Genomic DNA, 24,398 nt, shown 5'->3' with positions numbered 1-24,398 from the left:
TGGAGTCTCATATTTCTTCCCAATGCTAAAACAAATCTTTATTAAAATGCACTGCGGGCTTGTCTAGACACACAGCTGCGGTATAAATCTACAGTATGCTAGTTGTCCGTGTACACCCTGCTACCATGCATTAAAAGTTCTCTAGAACACTTTAATCTACTCTGCTTTACAGACGTATATTAAAGCACACTGGGGGACGGCATACTGGTGCATTGTAGACCTGCACCCCAGTTTGCTACACGCTGTTTTTCTAGACAAGCCCTGAGATTTATGAGCCCAATTCTTCTGCCACTGATGTCAAGGAAATGTTGTTTTTTTATTTCAATGGGGAACAGCAACAGTAACAGGCTGTACAACTACACCTTTGTTAGTAAATGTACCCTACTACTTTTTAAATGGTTTGAGATACACCTAACCTATTACAGTTTAAGTTGTACTAAAACATATTTAAATAGAAATGTTTTAGCTAGGGAATTTGAGATTTGACATGGAGAAGCAGGATGGCTTTGTGGTTAAGGCAGTGGAATGGTATTCAAGAGAACTGGGTTCAGCTGTGCTACCCACTTTCCGGGTCACCCTGGGCAAGTCTCTTAATCTTTATGTGCCTCAGTTCCCTATCTGTAACCGGAGATGATGATGATGTTAACTTAGCTTGGATTAGTGTTGTGCATATAAATAAACTGATGTTGATGATAATGGGGGCTGTATCATTAGTTAGGGAGACTTGGTAGTGAAAATATTTAAAACCAATTGTCCACGATTTAACATATCTTGCTTTTGATACGAGAAAGTATTTCTGTCTCTTGCATGTGCTGAATATTTACCCCTCTTCCTTTAAAACTGTATCTCTGTGTCTTTCTCAAAGCTTCCACCAACACAGCTCTTTATGCAAGTAACAGATGCCAAGTTTATGTAAAAGCTAATTCCCCTTCCCCCAGTTGACCCACTTATGGTATGTATATTACAGTGATCCAGTAACCATCTAGCCAATGCACAGCTCTCACTCTTTTTTGAACAGTGCCCTGCAAATTCTGCAATCTTACTATGATGTAGTCTGCATACTGGTGATTATTTCCCTGAATCACAGGACTTACAGCATTGCTTGAAGAAAGTATTTGTGTGTAACGCTCTAATGTTGTTTTTCTTTAATTATTTTGCTTTATATAAATAAGAATGACTGAAGAATATCTCCACTTAATACAAACAACTACAGCTGAACTGCTTTCACCTTCTGACGTTAGAGCAATAACTTCCTTGACGTTTGAATTGATGTGACTCAGTTATGTAATCTGTTCCAGACTAAGATCACTTTAACATTGTTCAATTGTTTTGCATTCACTACTTTGGCTGTCTCATCCTATATGATGCTTATTATTAGAAAAATGAGCAATTACCGAGACAATCTCGTCCTCTGCTGGTACAGTTGCTGCTGCTAGTGCTGCTGCTAGTGCTGCTGCCCGGGCTGCCTTCCTCATTGCTCTCTGAGTCTGAAGATTGGTAAAGTAGTTGACAGCTGCAAACTCGATAAGTGCAGAGAAGACAAAGGCAAAGCACACAGCTATGAACCAATCCATGGCAGTAGCATAAGACACCTTGGGCAAAGAGTGGCGCGCACTGATGCTTAAAGTGGTCATTGTTAGAACTGTAGTAATCCCTTTAAAATAACAGAATGAAAATTAAGGTATTAGGATTTTGCTTATATCCATATTGCTTATAAATTGTTATAAATGTATAGATTACACTTCCTATTGTTTCAATACTATGCTCCCTATCAGATGATTAACAGATTGCAAAGTACTCCTTGTGCTTCAAATAGTTCATATTTGTATATCTAACCATAGTGAAGAAGCCACCCTAGACTGTATGCCATATTTTAAAATGGTACACAAATGTAAAGTTAAGATACCCAGCCAGTGAGTAAGGGTTCTTTCTAGAATGATGCTAAAACATGGACATAACAGCATGCCTGGAAGCACCACTTTCTAGAGAAGGAAGTTGTAGGAATGACATGAGGACCACACAAGGCAAGTCCCATATAAGAAAGGAAGAGCTCAGCTTTCAAAAACCTATTTTACCTCTGGGTTAGTGAGCACTATCTATTGCAGTAATCCAGGTTAAAATACTATAGTTTAGTAACATGTAATTTCAGCATCCTTCTCCGCCCACCCCACTTTGAGGTTACACTGAAGGGACATAAGATGTCATACAGAACTCATGGGAGTTCTGCATGAAGACCAGTGGCAGGATAGCTTCCAAGATCAATGTTCACTCTTTACAGTGGCAGGTGGGTCTGAGGATAGCTTATACTGAAGTAAATAGATTGAAGAACACTGCTTCTCTCCTCCAATGATCAGGAAAGGGTGGGTGGGAGGTAGAAAATGTTATGTTATGTTGTATTGATCATCAATATGCTATGAATGATGCTGAACAATGAGAATGCAGTGTCATCACATACTGATGTAACACCTCACTGCAGCCTCTGGACTATGTGAGTTGATTATTTTAGGGTTCTTTCTGCAACTCTCTCTCAAGATGCAGCTTGTCAACTATCTGCAGATGAGTGCCACTGTTCCAATGTCATAATCTAACATGTTTTTAATAAAATGTAAATAGAAGATTTAAAAAAACCCAATATCTCCTGTCTCCAAAATTTGGCAGACATTTTTATAACAGAAATATAAATAAGTCTGAGGTATAATTCAATGTCAAAAGTCCATGACTCACATATGCACATGGGTGAACTTTTCAAGATTATATGTGCTGAGATTAGAACATGGTCATGTGCTATTTAGCAATATTTAGTAATGTAATGATGGATTCAGTGTCTGTATAAATACTTATCACTACTGGAATTTAGATATTAGGAATCTGGAAGATTCCTATCAGTGAGGGCTGAATGATTTTAGAAGGTGATTTTCTTGAAATGCTCTGGACTGACAAAATCTGCCTTATCTCACAGAATGCTAAAACACAGTTGAAAAAATTGTACGATTTATATTTGTTTATCTTTGGCTGTAGATTTTGAATATTTCTCAGTAAGATTTAAGAGAGTTCAGTTAACATCACTGTAAAACTCATTTTATTTCACTACTTGCATTATAAAATTTTGCTTTAAGAATCTTTCCACATCTGAGATTTTAATGAATATGATAGATCAAAGGTCAAATTCTGGCTCCCAATGTGATACGAAAACAAGAGAAAGCTGATCGTATTTATCTGTGCATAAGATTTTCCATCCTGAATCTATTAGCTAAATATTCATATAGAGGGGACTCTTTGTGAGGACTCTGAGACAGACATGGAATCTGGATGAAGTGGTGAGACCATGAACACAGTGGGTGTGAGCTAAAGGATAACTTGCATATGAGTCTTAATGAGGCATACTTAGAAATACCCATGTTCTTTATTCCACTCCAGGCCAGGAGTAATACATATATAGGGAAAAGCATATTGGGAATCCACTGTCCTTTTTGAGTACATAGCAGTACAAAGGAGTATTACTGTACCTGAGATGGTTCTGCCTACCACACTGTTTCTTTCAGAAGTTTCTAGCAAGCAGATCTTTATGACCCCTGCTTCCCCTTCATCTTGGGATCATAGCATTCCTTATTTTTGTAGACTGTAATCTTGCACCCCTTTTTGAGGGATTCAATCTGCTTACAATGTTGCCCCTTTTATATAATATTGGAATTGGTTTTCGCAAACTAGCTTTAATCTCCCATCATTAATTTCTCCTTTCCCCCTCTTTAAACCTTTAATTTGGGGAAATTCAGATGACTTTTCGAGCCAAATTCACTTAGATAAATAACATCAGTGTTGTCCAATGTTATACATAATGGGATATCAGGTCTTCCATTTTAAACCTCTGATTTGTCACTGGGCCTGATAATTTGCTCTATGTAGTAAGGAACTGAGCCTGCAATCATCTCTCTGGAGTCAAGGGAGTTTTCTCTGAATAAAGACTGCAGGTTCAGGCTGTAATGGGGATAAATCCATCAGTCCTTACCCTACAGAAACTTTCAGTATAGTCCTGAGTTAGGACTGATGGAGTTGGTATATTTTTTGTACAAAGTGTCAGGCTTGCTATTACTAATTTTTCAGCAAAACTGGCAATGGCACTTGCATTTACTGTTTTTTCTAAGAATATTCCTCTGTTCCTAATTCTGTATTTACTCTTCAGTCTGAAATGGCTCATAAGACTCTCATTTCAGATGTCTGTAAATATTTTTAAAAAATCAGTCTGAAGACCTATTTACCCAATAGACTGAGCAATTCCAAATCACCCATTCAGCCTGTCAGGTGAATAGTATACATTTCACCAAATATGCCATGATATGCTTCCGATCATCTGTAACTCTTCCATGAACTACACAGTACTGGGAGTGTTATATTATGATGTCTGATTGTCAACCCACATTTGTTCTATACACACTGCACTTCAATAGCAATAAAGCACCCTTTAAAATCTATTATATCAACTCATCCCAGTATCTGATTATTCTTTATAGTTCTGTCTGAATACTTAAGATAATAAACATTAATTTCCAAATTTTCAAAAGTGGTCTCTAACTTTAGGTTCCACATTTTTGTTTTTTAGGGTGCCCAACTGCAGTTGGGATTGTAAGAATGAAGAAGCACACACAACTCTATTTCAAGTCAATGAAAGTTGTGTGCGCTTGGCACTTCTAAAAATTGGGCCCAAGGTGTCCAGTGGCTCTAATATGCACATGAGTAGCTGAACGTATATTAATAGTTCCATTGCAGTTAAGTGAGACCCATAAAAGCCAATCCTCCTCTCCCCTGAAGTTGGGCAACCAACATTTTTGAAAATATGATCCTAGATCCTGCAGTCTTGGTATAAAAGGCAAATACAGGAGTTTGGGCTGTACAAAGACTACAGGACTGGGCTCCAAGGAATTTACAATAATATAACTAGAGCTGGTTGAATAATAATATTGGGAAAAATGCATTAAAATTTAAAATTTTTCTCCATTTTTCACTGTAAATATTTTATGAGAATTTTTTGTCCAGCTCTAATTATACTCCAGTCCTTCTGAACCATTTGGTTGGTGGAAGTTCTGTCTTTGAAGTTGATGGGCACAGTACAGGTCCAAAATTAAGAATGAAGTAAACAGAAGAAGAGTCTAACTTACAAAAGCCAAATATATATATCAGAGAGGAGGATCCAAAATATAAAATGGATAGTCCATCCTTTAACCCAAGCCATTGGAGAGAAGGCATCCCAATGTCATGAGAGACAGGCAGATAAGAGAGCTTGTGATAGGGGTTTAGTTTGCATTTTGTTACTCTTTTAACATAACTTTTCATAGACTTCTCCAATTTAACACTATATGCTTAATTTTCATTTGTTTGATTGGTAAACCTTTCTTTGAATCTAAGTATTGATTTTAACAGAATACAAATCAAGAGAAAATCTCTGTTCTCAAATGTGAACAGTGGATCTAAACTCTCCATGCACATATGCCCGGAACGTCTATGGATACCACACAACAGAAATGGTCAAAATTGACCATGTAAATTTTCTGAGAACAGAATTCTGTTCCTAGTAGGATTTTTTTAACGTTATTTATTTGGTTTCAAGACAATTATTTATTTTTGTTCCCTGGGATCCATTAGCTTTTTCTTCCTCTACTTAAAAACCAATTCCAATCACACTACAGTAGCTGTTCAATACAGTGGATTCAATACAACAAATGAATTTCATGGTAAAAACATTAATACCAGCCACAGTTCTTGCTGGAACAGATTCTTTGTTGATCCAAAACACAACCTGAGACAGGACTACAGTCATGGTGCATGGAATATATGTCTGAATGAGATAGTAGCCTATTTTCCTTTGCAGATGAAAATAGAGCAGCTGAAGTGAATATTCACCTGCAACAAACAAGCAATGAAAGGTGATGAATAAATGGAATGATGACATGCTGTTGCAGAGACTTTAACACAGCATACCAAAAACTGTTCTAGCTGGAACAGACTCCTTATTAATCCAGAAAGACACCTGAGAAAGAATGACTGTCATAATGCAGGGAGTATAAATCTGTATCATGAAGTAGCCCATCTTCCTTTGCAAGTGGAAATAAACTGTCATTATTACGTATTCACCTGTTAGGAGACAAGTATGTCAGCATTATTTTGGCAATATATGAATGAACATTACTGGAGTAAACGTTGGAATGTCTTAAATTAATATGCTGTGTTTTGAGGAAAGCAGTGGCGAATAATGGGCCTTCTACTATATGATAAAGTTTAGCTGATCAATAGAAGCTAAAGTGAATCAACTGAGATAAAGAGAAAAGGTGAATCAGTTATTACTTTGATATGTTGTTCTGCTACTGAAAAAGCAGTGTTCCTGAAAGTTACATTAAACTTTGCCCACCTATGAGCAATATGTTGAAAATCAATCTTTTGCAGGAAACAAACAAAACCTTTTCAGCAATTTTAGTTAGGGGAAGAGTAAACAGTTAGATAAAAAAGGAAAGCAATTTAGTTGGTTTCCAAGGAGTGTTTTATAATGTGTCAATTCTACATGAGGCTATGTCTTACCTGTGTTAGATTTAATTGTTTCACTAGACACTGTTTGTCCTATAAGATCATACTGGAGGAGACTGGAAGATTCTTGTGGTACTTCTACTGAATACAGAGGTCCCTTTTTCCATGTGTAAATGATTTCACTTTTTGGATAGGCATCTGGGGTATCATGGAGGAAAGAATCAATAGTATTAATTATATTACAGTAGTTTTCAATGGCCAAAATAAATACTATGGTCCCACTATGGTAGGAGTTGTACAAACAAGGAGACTTGGTCCCTACCATTACAAACTCTTTCTAATCTAATTAAAATTCAATTCTAATTAAGATTCAACTCCTGAGCATAACAAACAGGAGGGGGGGACAGGAATGATGAGGGTAATAGTAATAATAGCTTCTCCTTCTCAACCTTCCTCTTCGCCCTGGCTCCCATGTAGCTAGCATCTTCTCAGGACCCTTTTCTCCCATTTAGCCACATAGGAAGGGCAGACCGTGCTCATGTCCAGGTTGAGAACCCATAACATAGACTAATAACATGCCTCAGCTTGAGGGTTTTGAATTACATTCAGGTTCTTTTTTATTCTAATTTTAAAATTCCCTATCAATTCATAATGCATTGTGCTCCCTTAATATTTGTCTTGTTTCCCTCCATAAATAAAAGGTGATCCTGTCCCCATGGCCTTTGTATTTATTTTCCTCCTGTGCTACATAGACTACAACCACCACCCATCTACCTACCATTAAAGGGGCTTATTAAGAAACATAAGCTATTACTATGGCTCCCTGTGATGATGGGTCCCCCTCTCTCTACGTAAGCCTCCTCTTGATGTGGTGTATCTGCCACACATGTGGGTCTCTGAGACTGTCAGGGCCCTGAGAGGTATTCCACTCACTCTGATATTGTCCACAGTAGAGGGGTGGTTCCCTCCAGCTGAGGGCAGAAAGTCTGTTGATTGCAAGTGGTAATTTCAGCATAGTTCTTCATTCAAAATATACCAGTTTCTTTAATAAGTGAGAGCATATAATGATAACCTTTCTTCACTGCTAAAACAACAGATTTGTTTAAAAGGTACCAGTATACACTTGGCTGTGTCAGAATAACAAAAAACACAATACAGTTTATAGCCATGAGCTTGCAATGAGATCCACTACCCTGGATTCCGCTGACTATGCAAAGTCCTGGTACTAGTGGTATGCATGAGCAGATTCTGATGTGGGATATGGTACTATAGTTAATTAACTCCTATTAAGGACCCCATTTTCAAGTTCTTAAAGTCACTAACAGGCCCTACATCCTGTTGTTCAAATATGAATAAATATATTAAAAAATCTGAAACTTTTACAAAAAACTTACAGCTCCCAAACTTCAATGGACAAGCATGCCCATCCATAGGGAAGTTTACCAGCCGCATGGGACAATCAGCATTAATGGTCAGTCTAAAATACATTAAAATAAATTGTACTCAGTTCCTTCATTAACAGTTGAAAACAAGTTCAACAGGAAACAGCACAGCAGAATCTTACCTCATCGTATAGAGAATAGTTCCATTCTGCATAATTCTGAAAAGTTTGTTAGGAGTTGTCATATTATGAGCAATTGACTTTTTTCCATTTCTAAAAAAGGTGTCTGGTGTCCAGATCTTACTGACCATTAAATTGTTCAATCTAAGAATTTGAGTTGGCCCACTAAACTTCAACCTCTCATCAGTCCAAGTCTGCCGAAAGAAAACATCCATTGTGTATTCCTACAGGAAAACAAATCAATCATAGGTCATGGCCAAAAGTACTGACCTAATATAACTCAGTGGAGGACATAACACAGGTGGTAACCACATTTCATTCACCACTGCTTAATCGCTTTAATCCTATTATCATTAAGTAGTTGCTAAAAAAAGTCAGTCTATGAGAAAAATATCCTATTTTCTTACTATTTTAATAAAGAGCTGCGAATTAATCATTGAACAGATAATTTGATATGAATACAAAGAAAGTTCATTTTGCTCTCACAAAACACAATTTAATTCAAATGACTGCTGTTGTAAGGAGATACAAATGTCTAGTTTTATATGCGTTATGACTGCTAAAAGAAACTCTCAGTACTTAGTGACAGTGAACAAAAAAAGACACCCTCAATATCTCTTATGCAAATTATTTTGCATATTTGCTACAAAAATCTTATACATATTCATTATAGTGTGATTACACAGCATGTCAAGTTACTTCATAGTGCTATTGCAAATTATGCTTACAAAAACTTTTTCTAATGTTCATGTCAAACTTTTCAAGGAGCATCTAAAGTTAGTCTCCTCAATCCATATTTAAGCACCTAAACAAGTTACTCAGAAGCCCAAATATAGACACCTAACAGTAACCGCCCAAGTTAGAGAATACACAGCCACTGTGACTCATAGCTGGAGAGCGAACACCATTTCTAGAATGCAAATATGCTTCATGGTTATTTGGGGAGCATGGGAAATAGTTTCTTTTCGATGGGTTAAACTCTTGCTATTGGTTTCAATGTACGTTCTTGTAAACGAATAACTTTTATAGGCGTCTGCAGCTACCTGTATTCGGGTACCACACCTTATAGCTTCGACTGCTTTACTGAGAAAAGGAAAGGGTGGAGCTCATCAGTATTCCCGAATTACTCATGTCTTTATTTTACTATTGGTCTGTTTCCTAATATGCAGCCCTGCTATAAAGCTCTGCATTGTAGCACACATGCCTAAAACCTTCTTAATGGTGCTTATGCATCTTTAACCAAGCCTTCCTTTCATTCAACACTCAGCAAAACAACAGTCGCTCTCGTTGCCTTAGCTTGGGAAACAAACTTATTTGCATCCCATTCCTTTCAAATGTTCCTTGCAAATGCTGCCGAAATTGCCTGGCCCGTTAGGTTGACACCATTGTGGAACTCGCTCTCTGTAAATGCTCTCTGCTTGGTCCCTCAGAGACAGGGATTGTCAAGAAGATTAAACCCTCGTAATCTGCTCTAATGACAGTCCACTCAGATGCCACCGTAATGAATCCTGGAAAACAAGACCAGGGCCAGGGACAAGCGAAGCTCCCATGCTGGAAAGATCCCACGGTTTGTGCGGCGAGAATGTCAAAAAAAAGGGAAGTGTTACCGAGCCCCTGGTGTATGTAATTTATAACGAGTCTTACCATCTCCACGTCTGACACGGGCCCGAAGCTGGTCACATAGATATCCGTTTTGACTTCTGTAACAGCACCTAGCGGACATTCAAACAAGCTCTGAGCACTGCCAGGGTCACAAGCAAAGAGATGTGTGCGAGCGACAGGATTTCCCTCAGCAATCCTCCTACCTACACAGCAACTTGTCTGGGGCATGAGCGTGGCCCCGGGGCACAGCAACACTGCTGTGGAGGAACTTGTTCCCTAGTGCATTGCAAAACAAACGGGGTGTACGCAGGGAACAACGTTCACTTTGACCTCCTGCTTCTAGATTGTGTAAATCAACAGCAATTGTTTCTCCTGTAAACCACTCCATTCTGAAGGGGTAATTCAGATGCAAACTTTCTGCAAACCGCCACGTCTCTGTTTGGAAGAGACACGTCTATATTGAAGGGGGTGGGGGGAGGACACCTTCCACTGGTGTGACTTTCCCTGGGAGAAGGGGGTAGGAATCCAGGGCATGCAGCTGTTTCCTCTCTAAGATCGATTTTGGACACAAGGGGAGGGGAGCGCTAAAGATACTGGGTTTCCTCTACCTCCAAATCCAGGTCGGAGCCTGTTGTCATATCCATCCAACAACTTATCCAGAATTCGGGTGATGTTTTCAGAGTACAGTTTCCCTTCATCGGTCTGGCTCCCCAGCGCCTTGTCTACACTGCAATTAACACATCAACAATGCCATCATCCAGCCAGTCCTTCCCCTTCCGTGCAAAGTCAACAGTTGCTTTTCTTTAGCCGGGGTCAGGGAAACACACCAGGAAAGATACACCCCGCCACCCATCCCCTTTCCCCCATTGACTCGACTCCGGGCAGGGCACTTGGGTTGCTTAGTCTTTGATTGTCTTTAGTATTGTTTAAGAGCTTACTCACCAGATAGTGATGCACATCCAAGAGAACAACCAAGCCATGCTTCAGCACTGCGGTCAGGACTCCCGGAGAGCCTTCTGCCTAGTCAACTGGAGCAAGTTCCATAGCCCATCTTTTCCTCTCTCCCCTGGGAATGCCCGGGGCTTTAGAATCTAAAAGTGCAGTTGTGCGGGTGGAGTTGTTTGTTTTCTCCCTCTTCTGGTTCTGCACCCTCTTGTGCGTGTGTATGCGCGCGGTTTGATTTCCACGCCGCGGTTCAGCCTCGTCTGACTGTTTCAGTTGGGGAATTAGAGTTTGAAGGGACGGTGCACGGTCGGAGAGCAGTGACAATAATCGAATAAGGCATTAGGGGAGATTAAAAGGAAGAAATCCACTGCTAGTTTTGGCATGGAATTAGCAGGGACCCGTTAGGAAATCTGGAAAAGCGCTGGCATCTTGCTGATAGAGATTATGTTAGAAATGGCCTCAGCTTTTATTATTTTTGTGGTTCACAGAGAGATTATTATGCAGCTTCTGCATTATTAGAACTTTAAAAAAAATATACGATTTTCTAGTAGGCTGTTTTCTGACCTTTCCCAACAGATTTAACTGTGACAAGGCCTTTCAACCTATCATAGGGTTTCTTGAATCCCCCATTAACGTGTATATGTTCACCCTTCAAAGCTGGTTTTCTTTTTTAATACTGATCTTTATTGGGGAGTTGCATGGAACTATTTATATTCGGATTTTAAACCAGAGCATTATGAAACATGCTACTTCTGCCCGGATTGGTGCTATCCCATTTTAAATACTAGGGTTTATGTATCATTGCTAATGTTGTAATGATAGGTATTACTGATTGGATCATTAAGGATCACATTCTTCAACAATTGTGTTAATATAGCCAGATCTAAAGGAAGGTAAGATCAGGCCTATCTTTCACTGATATTATTACTTCTTCTAAAGCCACTAAATGATATAGCTGGCATGCATGCATTTAGCTCTGTTATAAATAAAACAACTAGATGTCTTGTCTCCTAATAGTAATAGGCGGGGGAAACAAGTCATTGGATCAAAGCAGACTAATTCTTTGTAACGTTTTGTTGCTTAAAATACATTTCCTTCACTGAGGCTGTAAGCAAATATATTTAAGTTCCCATTGATAGACCCAATGAGGCTGATGGAGGAGAATGTTCATGTCACAGTAGAGATCTTTCTTTAATTCTATGTAGTCCAACAGTTGGTTTGTTTATTAGGTGTTTCCCCACCCACTTTAAGATTTGGGTCCAACAAAAAAGGGTAAAAATGCTCTAAACTATATAATTGCTAACAAAATGAATGATCTATTGTCATTCAGAGACATTTTTGTGTGACATTATGTGAGAATGGGACTATCTAGCCTATAAACATCACAGTAAGTACATTAAGTATTAAAAGGATTCACTGTATGGAATAGAGAAATCAGAAAATCAAAGCTGCCATGCCATGGGGGTTTTATTCCCTCTCGGGATCACTAGCCAGGATTCCAGGCCCACCACTTTAAAAGTCTCCCTATTTCTCTAATACACTTGATTTCGCTGGCATGTTCTCTACAGCTTTTATGTGCATCCACTCTAGTCAGAACATTAAAACTGCATTTAGCCTTTAAACGCCACTAATACCCATTTTTAGCAAACATGCTTCCATTAGTATTAAATACCTAAACACCTCTATCTTACAGGGAGAGATAGCTCAGTGGTTTGAGCATTGGCCTGCTAAACCTAGGGTTGTGAGTTCAATGCTTGAGGGGGCCCTTTAGGGATGTGGGGCAAAAATCTGTTTTGGGATTGGTCCTGCTGTGAGCAGGGGGTGGACTAGATGACCTTAGTCCCTCCCACCCCCGATATTCTGCATGTTAACAATTTTTTGTGGCTCTGCTGTGAGACTTTGTTATATTCACTTCACAGCTACTTATACTCCCTGACTTACCTCAGGACCACTGCTTGGAATGGTATCTTTTCACCTGCTGCGTAAGGAAAGAAAGCAGTTGCCTCAAAATAAAAGCAAGAGCACCTTCTCAGATTGCTCACTCCCTGAGTGTTCAAACGGAAATCATAAAATGACTCGAACCTTGAGATGATGGCTAAAGCACAGGGCATTCATTCTCCAGAAACCTCTTGTACATATCAACTGAAACTACATCTCACATAAAAAATACATAAACCCAATTTTGGCTTTCTTTTGTAGTTTATAATAACAGCTACTTCAAGGCAAGGCACTTCCTGGGGATTAATGGTTCAGTGCTGTAGTGCCATTGGCTCCTCCCAGTCATGCATTAATCCCCAGAAATGCCTGCACCTTGTTATTATTGCTTAAGTAGAGCACATGTTTTCTTATTAATCAAATCAAGTATTGCAATGTTGAATACTCTTCAGTCCAGTTCAAAACAAGGCTTTTAGTGTACAAAGTGGAAGGACAAGGACACTCAGGGTGGGTCAGGACATGAGTCAGATGAAGGGGAGAATGCTGTCTCCATAAATTGGACATGACTAGTATTCTCACTTCTTGATCCAACTCTGACTAGTACCAGTAGTCAGGCCATTTTTACTATGACTCTGCTGTCAGTGGAGCGGTGAACAAGACACTAGTGGCCTCCCTCTCTCACCAATCCTGCTCTGTCCATATGGCAGGAGCTATCACCAGTTTTCTCTATTAACGCTCCATTCCTCTGGAGGAGCTAAACTCCATTTGTTCCCCTTAAGAGACCTTCACTATTACAGATCATGGTGACATATACTACTTGGTATATTTAATTCATTAACACAGTTAGACCAATGTCTTCCTGATTTTGGGTGCCTCAGTTTCATATGCCTAGGGCCTGATTTTTCAGAAGTGCTGAGCACCCTTGACTAATGGAATTTGGTGGGGACTGCAGATGCCCAGAACTTTTGAAAATCAGGTCTCCCCAAAACTGAGACACTCTACATTTGTGCATACTTTTGGAAATTCAATTTTAGGTATGTCCATGATATAGAAAAATTATTATATCACTTATTTGGTCAGAAACATTTGTAAGTTGTTGATGCAACATATGAGCAAAGTAAATTAATTAAAACCTTATGAGATAAGTTTTGCTAGGCATAATGCATATGTCTCTCTATTTCAGGCAACGACAGGTGAAGGCACAGAAAAGGCTATGGACAGAGAAAGAGTAGATAGTCAAAAACACCTCAGTATTTGACAGAGAGAAAATTCAAATTACACAGTAATTTTAGCCCAAATTTGAAACACTTTCTCACGTGGACTATCCTTAATCATGTGCGCCATCCTATTGACTTCAATAGTTTATTTGTGCTCATGTGAGTAGCAGTTGCAAGACAAGGCCCTACATTAGTAGTGCTGTCTGGAGGAGCATTTCCTGGTTTTGACTGGCATGTAGGGTGACCAGATGTCCCAATTTTATAGGGACAGTCCCAATTTCTGGCTCCTGTTACCTCCCACCCCCTGTTCCGATTTTTCATACTTGCTACCTGGTCACCCTACTGGTATGCTAGCTAGTGAGAGCGCTCTGCTCTGGTGCTTTTGTTTCTATTGTCCTTTACAGAGCATGGGGTATTTTTTTCCCTTTTTCCTATTGAAAAACTTCCCCCCCTTCTCTTCCTCAAAACCCTATGTCATGGCAAGCTTCCTAGGTCAAGCAGAGCTGGATGAGATTTCATTCAATGCCCACTCGCAACATAGCCCCAGAAATTGATGCAGAGTTACAAAAGGCATTTGATTGAATGTGCTAGCTCTGCAGTGCTCCAAATCTCTGCCAGCTGAGAGACAAAGAGATCCTCAGGGTCAGAGCCTGTCCTGCACCAGGCACTGTTCCATGAATCAAAAGTTGCCCTAAAGCTGCCTTACACAGTCACCCAGAGTAGCTCCTATGGTTCCTTTCTCCCTGCAGCAACTGCAGGGGGATGGCAGGGAAAGAGGGAGTATAAACATGGCCCTTGGCGGCTGGCACAAGTTAGAGCAGCATTAAGTCTGTTCTAACCTGCACTAACAGACCAGCCCAACAGAGAGCAGCCTTGGGATTACAAGAGCACAAAGCCTTCTCTGAACCAAGTCTCTCCCTTCAGTTGCATCACTCCTCAGCTGTTGCCTAAACCTGTAGGTGCCTACATTCCCTAGGCACCTAGATATCTGCCATTAGGCAGGCACACAGCTGCACCTGTCCTATGCCCACTTGCCTCACTCACACATAAACCATGGTAGGATCCTTGAATTAAGTATTCCTCTGCCTATCTTGCCTGCAGGACCCGATCTGGAAGGCCTGCTCAGAGGCCATGTAACGTGTTGGCACATGTACAAAATGCCAGAGGAGGAGATGCTGTTATAATCTTTAGCCCAGTGTTTAGGGCAGGGCTTTCCAGGGCTGAGCCCTGGCATCCCTAGGCTTGACAGTTCATAGCTCCGGCACCTCTGGGCTTGCCATGTCAGTTATAAAAGTTGCTTGAGCCCTGGCACCTCTTTCATTACAAATTAAGCACTGGGTGAGGGCACTCATCCAGGATGTGGAAGAGCTGGGGTTGCCTGCCTGATATAGAGCTGGGATTTGAACCCACATCTCCCATTTCTCAGAAAGTGCCCTACAGCTGTGGGGTGGATGTTTCTCAGTCTTGCCCATTGAATATGTTCCACTTTGTATAATCAGTCATTGGAGCAGGGACATGAACTGGGGTTTCCCACACCCCAGGTAAGCGTTCTAACCACTAGGATACAGTATCATTCTCTGAGGCCTTCTCTGACCTAATGACTATTTAATTAATGGAGCCAGTGGCACCAACCCCGCCATTTTTTACCAAAAAAGGCTTATGCGCCAAACTCCAGCAAAGATCTCCTGGCCATGAATACCAAGTGGAGATAGGCACTCCCTTCTCACTCGAACTTAAGTATCTAAATCCCTCCGAGGGGCGGGACTGAGGCCTCACCCCCTCCTCTTCTGTTGGTGAGGTTAGGCAGCTCTTCGCTCAACTTGTTGGCTTTTGTGAATCCTATTCTTAGTTGTATAACTCTCCCATGCACTCCATAGGGAGCCTGGGCACCTGCTGTGGAATCCACTAGGCATCAGGGCGCCTAAAGTTAGGCATTGCAACTTTGAGAAAAGATCCTTTTTGTCAATCTAGCCCTTTTTAGACCAAACGTTTGGAAATCTGGTAAGAAAAATGAACTGACTATCTGAGAAACTGGCAACAGCTGGAGCTTTGGATAGCAACATTGTAAGTGTGGAGGCACAGTTTCACTCTCCAGCTGTCAACATTATCACCTTATGGAACATCATTAAAACTGTGATGAAAAATAATGCATCTGAGTCACCAGAGCAACGATACTCCTGAAAGTGAATGAGTTTCTTGTCTGCCTAAAGGAGGTGCGGGAGACAACTGGACATGTGCAGACAAGTTCCTAACTTCCTGAGAGAAGCTTTTGGAACCAGAGCCATGAAATGGAAATCTAACTAGATGACTAGTCTGACTGAAGTGATTGTGGCAGCTAATGGGTTAAAGTACCAAAATTGACACAAAGCCCACAGGATTCCAATTATGTTTCCAATATTTGCTGTTATCAAAATGCTACAGGTGGCTAATGTAGGAGCCATTCACCTCTGGAGAAAGGAGATGCCTACTATTTTTTTTTCCTTCTCCATCATTCACCTTGCAAGGAAAATGATTCTGCACGTACCTGTATTTAAATAAGGGGCAAAGATGGTGTCTTTTCAGATCACAAAATTCATTTGCTTCTAGAGTTGAAGGAAAAAATGGGAAAACTCTTCCTGAAAAATGTGTCCTTTTTTGTCAACATTTTTCAGAATTTGAAATGTTTGACCAGCTCTATTTATTTGCCAATGAAGAAACCCCTCTCCGTTTTAGATGATGTATGGTATACATGTAGCTAAAGATCAAGGTCCATGCTAGTAAATTCAATGGAAATGAGATTCTTGTTCCTGTTCTGGCTTCTTTATGTCACAAAACAGCCTTAAAGCTTTACGGTTTATCCTTGCTTGCGACAGTCCTGAAGTGTTATATAGCTCCCACATTGTCTCCTATGCCAGCCTACAGCTGGAAGATGGTAACTGATGGTGGAATTATCATGCTGCCATGGGAGGTGGAGAGAGGGCAAAGCAAAGCAAGCTTTTAATATGTATAAACTTGCTCCCTCCCTAAGACTGAGCCGAGCCCTTGTGATATAATGTTGGCAGATTGTTTGCCCCCGCACCCTATTTGTTTAACAGCTTCTGCCTGAGTTTGTGAGACAGACACAAAGATATATTTGGTGGGGATGTTCTTTCAATACGACGGTAATGTAATATTAAATGGGAAAAAAACTGTTCCACCACCCATGATAACTTGGCTGTGTGTCATTAATAATATATTATATTATTATTATTATAATATATAGTGCTGTACCTTTACACAGTCCTTCATAAATACAGAATAAGGCTTGGTCCCTATTCTGAATTGCTTAATCTGCAGGGGAGCAGAAACCTAGGCATTATGATGGAGCAGGAATGCAAAGGGGAGAAGATGATTCTCTGTTTCCTCCTGAACCTAAGTAAACTATTCATGGTGGCCAGAAAGCCCCAGCTCCACAGAGCTAGAGGAATTGGATTCTCTCTATATGACCATTGGCCCAGCATAGGTTAATGCTGATTGAGTCTGGATTAATTTGTGCAGGTCCCCCACCTGTAATCTATCTACTTATATGTTTAATGCCGCAATCAGCATGGTACTCGGGCAGTAGGTGATGGGGAAAGCCTCCCACACCTCTCGGATTTATGGCAACAGCAACTGTTGCGGGAGGCCCTAACAGCCCAGTTTCATTGTTATGCTGCCATGGACCTTGATGCAAGCCGAAGTAGTGTTAAGTGATAGCAACCCCTGTCATGTAACAATGCTAGTGGCGTGGCTTTCTTTTAACATTGGGCTGGAACTGTATTAGAATAAAGGAAAAAATATTAGTCCTTGAGCTCCTCTCTCTCTCTGCTTCACTGCCCATCTTCAGCCTAGAATTTTCCCCAGCCACTCCAGCTGTTGTCATACTTCGATTTAAAGAAACGGTACACTTACTCCACCCCTGCTCCCATTTCCCCCAGTACCATCCCCTCCCCTAAAGATCTGTGGTTTTATGAAGTCAATCATCCTGCCACTTCTGCTGGGAGAAAACCTGTACACATACAGCAATGAAAGCGTTAAATGAATGAATCCAAACTCAGTTTCTGATCCCCATGTGACAATGGTAATATGGGGCTCTCAGTTTGGTTACAAAATATGTTGACACTTAAAAATGTGAAGAATGTCTCTCTTCTGTTCATATTTGCAACTGTAGCTGTATCATTTATGCATAATATAAAAATAAAACATATTCAGTACAGAATCTGAGACAGGACAAGATACTGTAGTATGACAAGCAATTCAAGTGTTTCCTTAACAGATTACTGTTTTTGTAAGATACTGTTTTATTAGATACTTTTTTCCTGTAGTTGTGCATTTAGATATGGAGACGTAAGGGCCTGAAAATTATTTTGTGTGAGCAAGATCTTTATTAATAAAACATTAATCACCATGTTTTTACATAATATCGCTTTTTATACATAATAAAAGCTTACAGTTCAGTTTTCAGAATTATTTCATTTATTACTCTTTTTTTCAGATGCTAATAATTTTCTCATAAATTCACCTCTTCAGATCAAATTTTCTACAGTTGGTTTCTGTCCAAAAGTATGAGGGAAACCCTTGCAGCCTTAGAATTGGAGGAAGGTGAAATAGATTTCTTCTTGGAAAAAAAAAAGAGGAAACAATTATTAATTCTAAAGCACATTTTTTGAGACATTGATCTGAATAAAATAGACTTTTGAAAGTAGAAATTAGACATCTAATTGGTCTTCTACAGGAGTAATTTTCTGCTGGTTCAAGGTAAAAAATGATTTCAATTAGGTAAAATTAAGACTGTTTGGAATCTGACCATGCACACAGCAATTATTTTTAAGTATACAAGTGAGTGCTTCCAGATAGATTAATTACACAGAAAGGCAGAGGGTGTGTTTCAAAAGTGCCTAAATGACTTAGGAGCCTAAGCCTGTATTATATATACATTTTTATACCATGCTCAACACCATAGTATCTGAGTGCTTTCCATGAGCGCATTAAACACCATGACTATACATCCTCTCATCAGAGAAAGAATCACATGGAGTGGAGTGTTTTGTTTTGGTAAGTTATATATATCTGTTGCTGTGTATTTATATTAGAGAAGACAAGTTCAAATAAATGAGTCTTCCACTTGGAGCAGAAAGTGGTGAGATTTGTGATAGTCCTTAGTTCCTGGTGGGGGAGTTCATTCCATAGTCTTGGACCACCCCTGGAGAAGGTTCTGTCTCCCACACAAATGAGTTTTACTCTTATTATTGAGAGTTCCATTGCGTCAGAAGAGTGAAGTTGTCAACAACAGTCTTTGTCCCACAACCTTAAACAGTTGCAAGTATCCTGGGCCCAGGCCATGGAGCGCTTTGAAGATAAGGACCAAGGCCTTGAACTTGATTTGGAATTCTATAGGAAGCCAGTGAAGAAAGCTGAGGACAGATTTGATGTGCTCACAGTAGCCTCTGTTCCTGAGGAGACATACTGCAGCATTTTGTACTAGTTGGAATTTCCTCATTGCTGAAGATTTCGTGTCCACATTGCTGTAGTCCAACTGAGAGGTGACAAAGACATGAATAACTGAGGCTAGATCTTCTTCCACCAGTGTGGGACAGACTCTCCTAGCCAACCAGAGATGGTAGATAGCATTACTCAATGTGAGAACTGAACATTAGTGAGGAATCCAAGAGTATTTCTAGACTACGGACTGAATTGACTGATTGTGGATGTGAACCTTCACTCAAAGGAGACAGCACTGTCACTGAAAACTCCTCAAAATACTTTTATCTGCCCACCAGCATCACCTCTCTTTTGCTCAGGTTCAGCTTCAGATAGCTTCTCTTCATCCATGAGCTGATCTCATCCAAGCACTGGGCTGGTAGTGGTCTGTCTTTATGTGATGAAAGATAAGTAGTGCTGTGTGTCACCTGCATATTATTGGCACTTGAGTCCATGTCATCTGACCAATTCATCTAGTGGTTGCATGTACATGTTGAAAAGGACCAGAGAGAAAATTAATCCTTGTGGAACCTCACAGTTTCAGGGGTCTAGTGGTGGACGTGCACTTTCCATCACTATTCTTTGTGTGTCCCTCCCCACCTCAGGAAGGACTCAGACCATTTTAGTGCATTACTCTAGACTCCTGCCACTTCTCTCAGGTGAGACAGTGGTATAATGCTGAAGAAAGGTCCAGGAGGGTAAAAAATGCAAGTCTGTCCTCTATCCAATGACAGGAGAAAATCATCCATCAGTGCCCCTAAAGCAGACCCCTATCCTGTCCTGAATCCAGATTGTGTTGAGTCTCAGATGTTGTTTTCAGTTAGACGAGCTTGTAGTTGGCCTTTGGGTAGCTTCTCTATGTGCTTGGTCAAGAATGACAGGTTTGACACTGGGAAATAGCTGTCTAGGAGTGAAATATCTAGGAGAGAGTTTCTTCAGTGTTTGAAGAAGTAAGGGAAGATTCCTTATCTGAATAAGGCATCGGCTATTTTGGTCAGGAGTGGTATAAGTTGTTCATGACTCTTTCACAAGCCAGGAAGGGCCTGGGTCAGATTCACAAGTCTTGGATTGGGACTCTTTTAGGGTGTTCAGAAGAGTTCCTGAATGTGCATGATCTTTCAATAAAGTAGGATGATGCATGTGGTAGGCACTCAGGATTGCTGGAGCAATTTACCCGCCAGATAGCTTCTTGGGTGGGATTTGGCAGCCTTGGTGGAGGCTGATAGGAAGGTTCTCTTGGCCTGTAATGCAGCTTCAGCATAGGCTTTGAGGAATCCATTATGTTTCATCCTGTCTGAATCAACCTCTGTTTTCCACCATTGATGCTTGAGTTTCCAACTCTCTCTCTTCATCCAGCATAGGGTGTCAGAAAACCAAGGAGCAATGAGGAGAAAGGGGCAGTTTGGGGGACAATGTGTCAATGTCCGAGGCCAGTGTAGAATGGTAATGATTGACCAGGTTCTCAACTCTTTATCCTGTGGATGGGGTACTGTTGTACTTAGGCAGGCTTTCAAACTTATTGGAATCCATGAGTCTTTGTGATCAATTCAGGATCTTTCTTGTTGCCTGAGCATTGGAAGGTCTCTGATTACTGCCTTTATGAGGTAATGGTTTGTCTCCCAAAAAGCATGGAATGTCCTGAAGGATCAGCCCTTGTGTCTTGCTCTTAACTACAGTATCAGAGTGTCTGCATAAGTGTGTGCCACTTGGGAAGTGTGCATATTTATTACAGTGTGTTAAGACTGCAGCTGTGCAAAGTCTACAGCCTGTCCAAATGCTGTATTTGAACCTGCAGTCTTCTGGCACCAGCTTCTTAAGTTTTCCCCAAAAATATTGTTTATTTCAATGTGCAACCATTGAATTTCCTGGACTCTTTGTCTTGCACAACAGAATGCACTAAGATATCCGGTGTCATAGAAATGTAAAATTGTTGACATCACAGTGAGTCCTCCAGATGCTCTGTGGCTTCCCCGGTCTCCAATTAGGTCCCTGGTCAGCTGTTGGGTCCAGTTCAAACTTGTTGATAAGTTGGTTCCACGTCCACTCTCTTGCTTGTTTATCCTTGGTTTACCTATTCCTGTAACAATTAAAATTTGAAAAAAGTCAGTACAGTCATAATTTACAAGTGCAACAACAATTTTAACTCATATGTTCTGTCTCTCTCTTCACCTATATATATATACAGGGACTTGATTTATGCCCTGCATGGGTGGGTGGAGGCTGAGCTTCAGTGATATTAACTGCCATCCATGGAGCACAACTTAGAGAAAAGTTTCCATTGGTGTTCCAGACTCTAGAGGAGTATCTAGCACATCCTCCAGGTGGTCTAGCTATGATGACTCCTAGTCAGCATCACTCAGAGTAAGGGTGAAGGGACACTTACACAATTTTGGACCTTCTTTCTGGTGGACATTGTACCCTGGGATCCCTATGTCAGGGTTGGAGCTAGCAGACAAAATATAATGCGGTACTTCTTATTCCTGTTTTTCTTGTTGTCTTCCTATATTTCTATTTATTTTTAAATAAATATATATACCATAAGTTACACAGCATGTGCAATAAGACCAAATTAATGTTGCTGCAGGACACCAACTTTTGAATCTTCTAACTTCTTATTTTATTTGTACAACTTAATTTTTGCACTAATATATAATATTGAATTTATAATTCATAATAGAGATCCATTCAATTAGTGCCAAACTGCTCTCAGGCAAGCAAAAACAAATGCTTTGAAAACAGAACACACTGAATATACAAAGGTAATCATTTAATTATTACTATTAATTTGTCACATCATTGGACTCAATTTCTCTAGTCTGAAGGGACAAGCTTCTCAAGTTTTTTCAGGTTTATGAAAGATGTGAAGCAATGTAACTTTAATCCATCAAAACCAGTTCCTCAGAAGTGACACACTTTTAAATCCAACTGCTAATACTAAACATTTATTCTGATCTTCAGCTATATAAAACATTTCTGAAGTGTTTGCAAATTCATTGCCTACATATTTTCCTGAATAACCAATCTTCTGCAGACAAAGTTAATTTTAAAAAAGAGGATGATCTTATTTTCTAACAAAGATTATGTACTATTTATGCTCTTGTATTTACTATTTGTTTCCCAAATAAATCAGTGATGATGCACTGGGGCAATGTTTGCTTGTACTGTATTTCAGAAATTAAATGTATGGATTGAATGAATTATAAATATGTTTACACATAAATTTTATTCAAACATACTGTACCATAAAATTCAAAATGTATGAGTGATCTGACTACATAACATGATGTTGGTGGTGTGATTTAGGAAAGGTGAAACATTTCAACATTGTAATAAATTTACAATTTACAGTGTGTTAAGACTGCAGCTGTGCAAAGTCTACAGCCTGTCCAAATGCTGTATTTGAACCTGCAGTCTTCTGGCACCAGCTTCTTAAGTTTTCCCCAAAAATATTGTTTATTTCAATGTGCAACCATTGAATTTCCTGGACTCTTTGTCTTGCACAACAGAATGCACTAAGATATCCGGTGTCATAGAAATGTAAAATTGTTGACATCACAGTGAGTCCTCCAGATGCTCTGTGGCTTCCCCGGTCTCCAATTAGGTCCCTGGTCAGCTGTTGGGTCCAGTTCAAACTTGTTGATAAGTTGGTTCCACGTCCACTCTCTTGCTTGTTTATCCTTGGTTTACCTATTCCTGTAACAATTAAAATTTGAAAAAAGTCAGTACAGTCATAATTTACAAGTGCAACAACAATTTTAACTCATATGTTCTGTCTCTCTCTTCACCTATATATATATATACAGGGACTTGATTTATGCCCTGCATGGGTGGGTGGAGGCTGAGCTTCAGTGATATTAACTGCCATCCATGGAGCACAACTTAGAGAAAAGTTTCCATTGGTGTTCCAGACTCTAGAGGAGTATCTAGCACATCCTCCAGGTGGTCTAGCTATGATGACTCCTAGTCAGCATCACTCAGAGTAAGGGTGAAGGGACACTTACACAATTTTGGACCTTCTTTCTGGTGGACATTGTACCCTGGGAGCCCTATGTCAGGGTTGGAGCTAGCAGACAAAATATAATGCGGTACTTCTTATTCCTGTTTTTCTTGTTGTCTTCCTATATTTCTATTTATTTTTAAATAAATATATATACCATAAGTTACACAGCATGTGCAATAAGACCAAATTAATGTTGCTGCAGGACACCAACTTTTGAATCTTCTAACTTCTTATTTTATTTGTACAACTTAATTTTTGCACTAATATATAATATTGAATTTATAATTCATAATAGAGATCCATTCAATTAGTGCCAAACTGCTCTCAGGCAAGCAAAAACAAATGCTTTGAAAACAGAACACACTGAATATACAAAGGTAATCATTTAATTATTACTATTAATTTGTCACATCATTGGACTCAATTTCTCTAGTCTGAAGGGACAAGCTTCTCAAGTTTTTTCAGGTTTATGAAAGATGTGAAGCAATGTAACTTTAATCCATCAAAACCAGTTCCTCAGAAGTGACACACTTTTAAATCCAACTGCTAATACTAAACATTTATTCTGATCTTCAGCTATATAAAACATTTCTGAAGTGTTTGCAAATTCATTGCCTACATATTTTCCCGAATAACCAATCTTCTGCAGACAAAGTTAATTTTAAAAAAGAGGATGATCTTATTTTCTAACAAAGATTATGTACTATTTATGCTCTTGTATTTACTATTTGTTTCCCGAATAAATCAGTGATGATGCACTGGGGCAATGTTTGCTTGTACTGTATTTCAGAAATTAAATGTATGGATTGAATGAATTATAAATATGTTTACACATAAATTTTATTCAAACATACTGTACCATAAAATTCAAAATGTATGAGTGATCTGACTACATAACATGATGTTGGTGGTTTGATTTAGGAAAGGTGAAACATTTCAACATTGTAATAAATTTACAATTTATGCTCCCTTTAAGTGGAAATTACTTTCAAAGATGTACAACATATCTGCTTTATATTTTTCTATTTTATATATGAGTAACATAATTGAGTATTTCTTATATTATTACAATCTTTTTAACTGACTCATGCAAGCCCAATGAAGGCTATTCAGAGTGAGCTATTCAAACAAAGTGCACAAGGACCCA

General features: G+C 39.6%; 1 protein-coding gene across 9 annotated transcripts in view; it reads right to left on the bottom strand.

Annotated features, from left to right (window-relative positions):
• Positions 1-10,869, bottom strand: part of GABRA6 (gamma-aminobutyric acid type A receptor subunit alpha6) — a 35,444-nt gene extending 24,575 nt beyond the window's left edge. For 3 of the 9 annotated variants that reach the window (XM_039483571.1, XM_039483572.1, XM_039483574.1), the window contains exons 1-8: positions 10,619-10,869; positions 10,285-10,403; positions 9,719-9,786; positions 8,078-8,298; positions 7,908-7,990; positions 6,568-6,711; positions 5,974-6,126; positions 1,395-1,654 (exon numbers count right to left, since the gene is read on the bottom strand). In XM_039483571.1, coding sequence (XP_039339505.1) covers positions 1,395-1,654; positions 5,974-6,126; positions 6,568-6,711; positions 7,908-7,990; positions 8,078-8,298; positions 9,719-9,786; positions 10,285-10,403; positions 10,619-10,656 — 1,086 coding nt within the window. In that variant the 5' untranslated portion in view covers positions 10,657-10,869. The other 6 variants (XM_039483573.1, XM_039483575.1, XM_039483578.1 and 3 more) reach the window with 6 other exon arrangements.
• Positions 10,870-24,398: the final 13,529 nt, after the last annotated feature.

Source organism: Mauremys reevesii, linkage group 8 (assembly GCF_016161935.1).
Source record: "Mauremys reevesii isolate NIE-2019 linkage group 8, ASM1616193v1, whole genome shotgun sequence".
Taxonomy (NCBI): Eukaryota; Metazoa; Chordata; order Testudines; family Geoemydidae; genus Mauremys; species Mauremys reevesii.
Note: the sequence above shows the minus strand (reverse complement) of the source record. Positions and strands in the feature narration are given on the sequence as shown.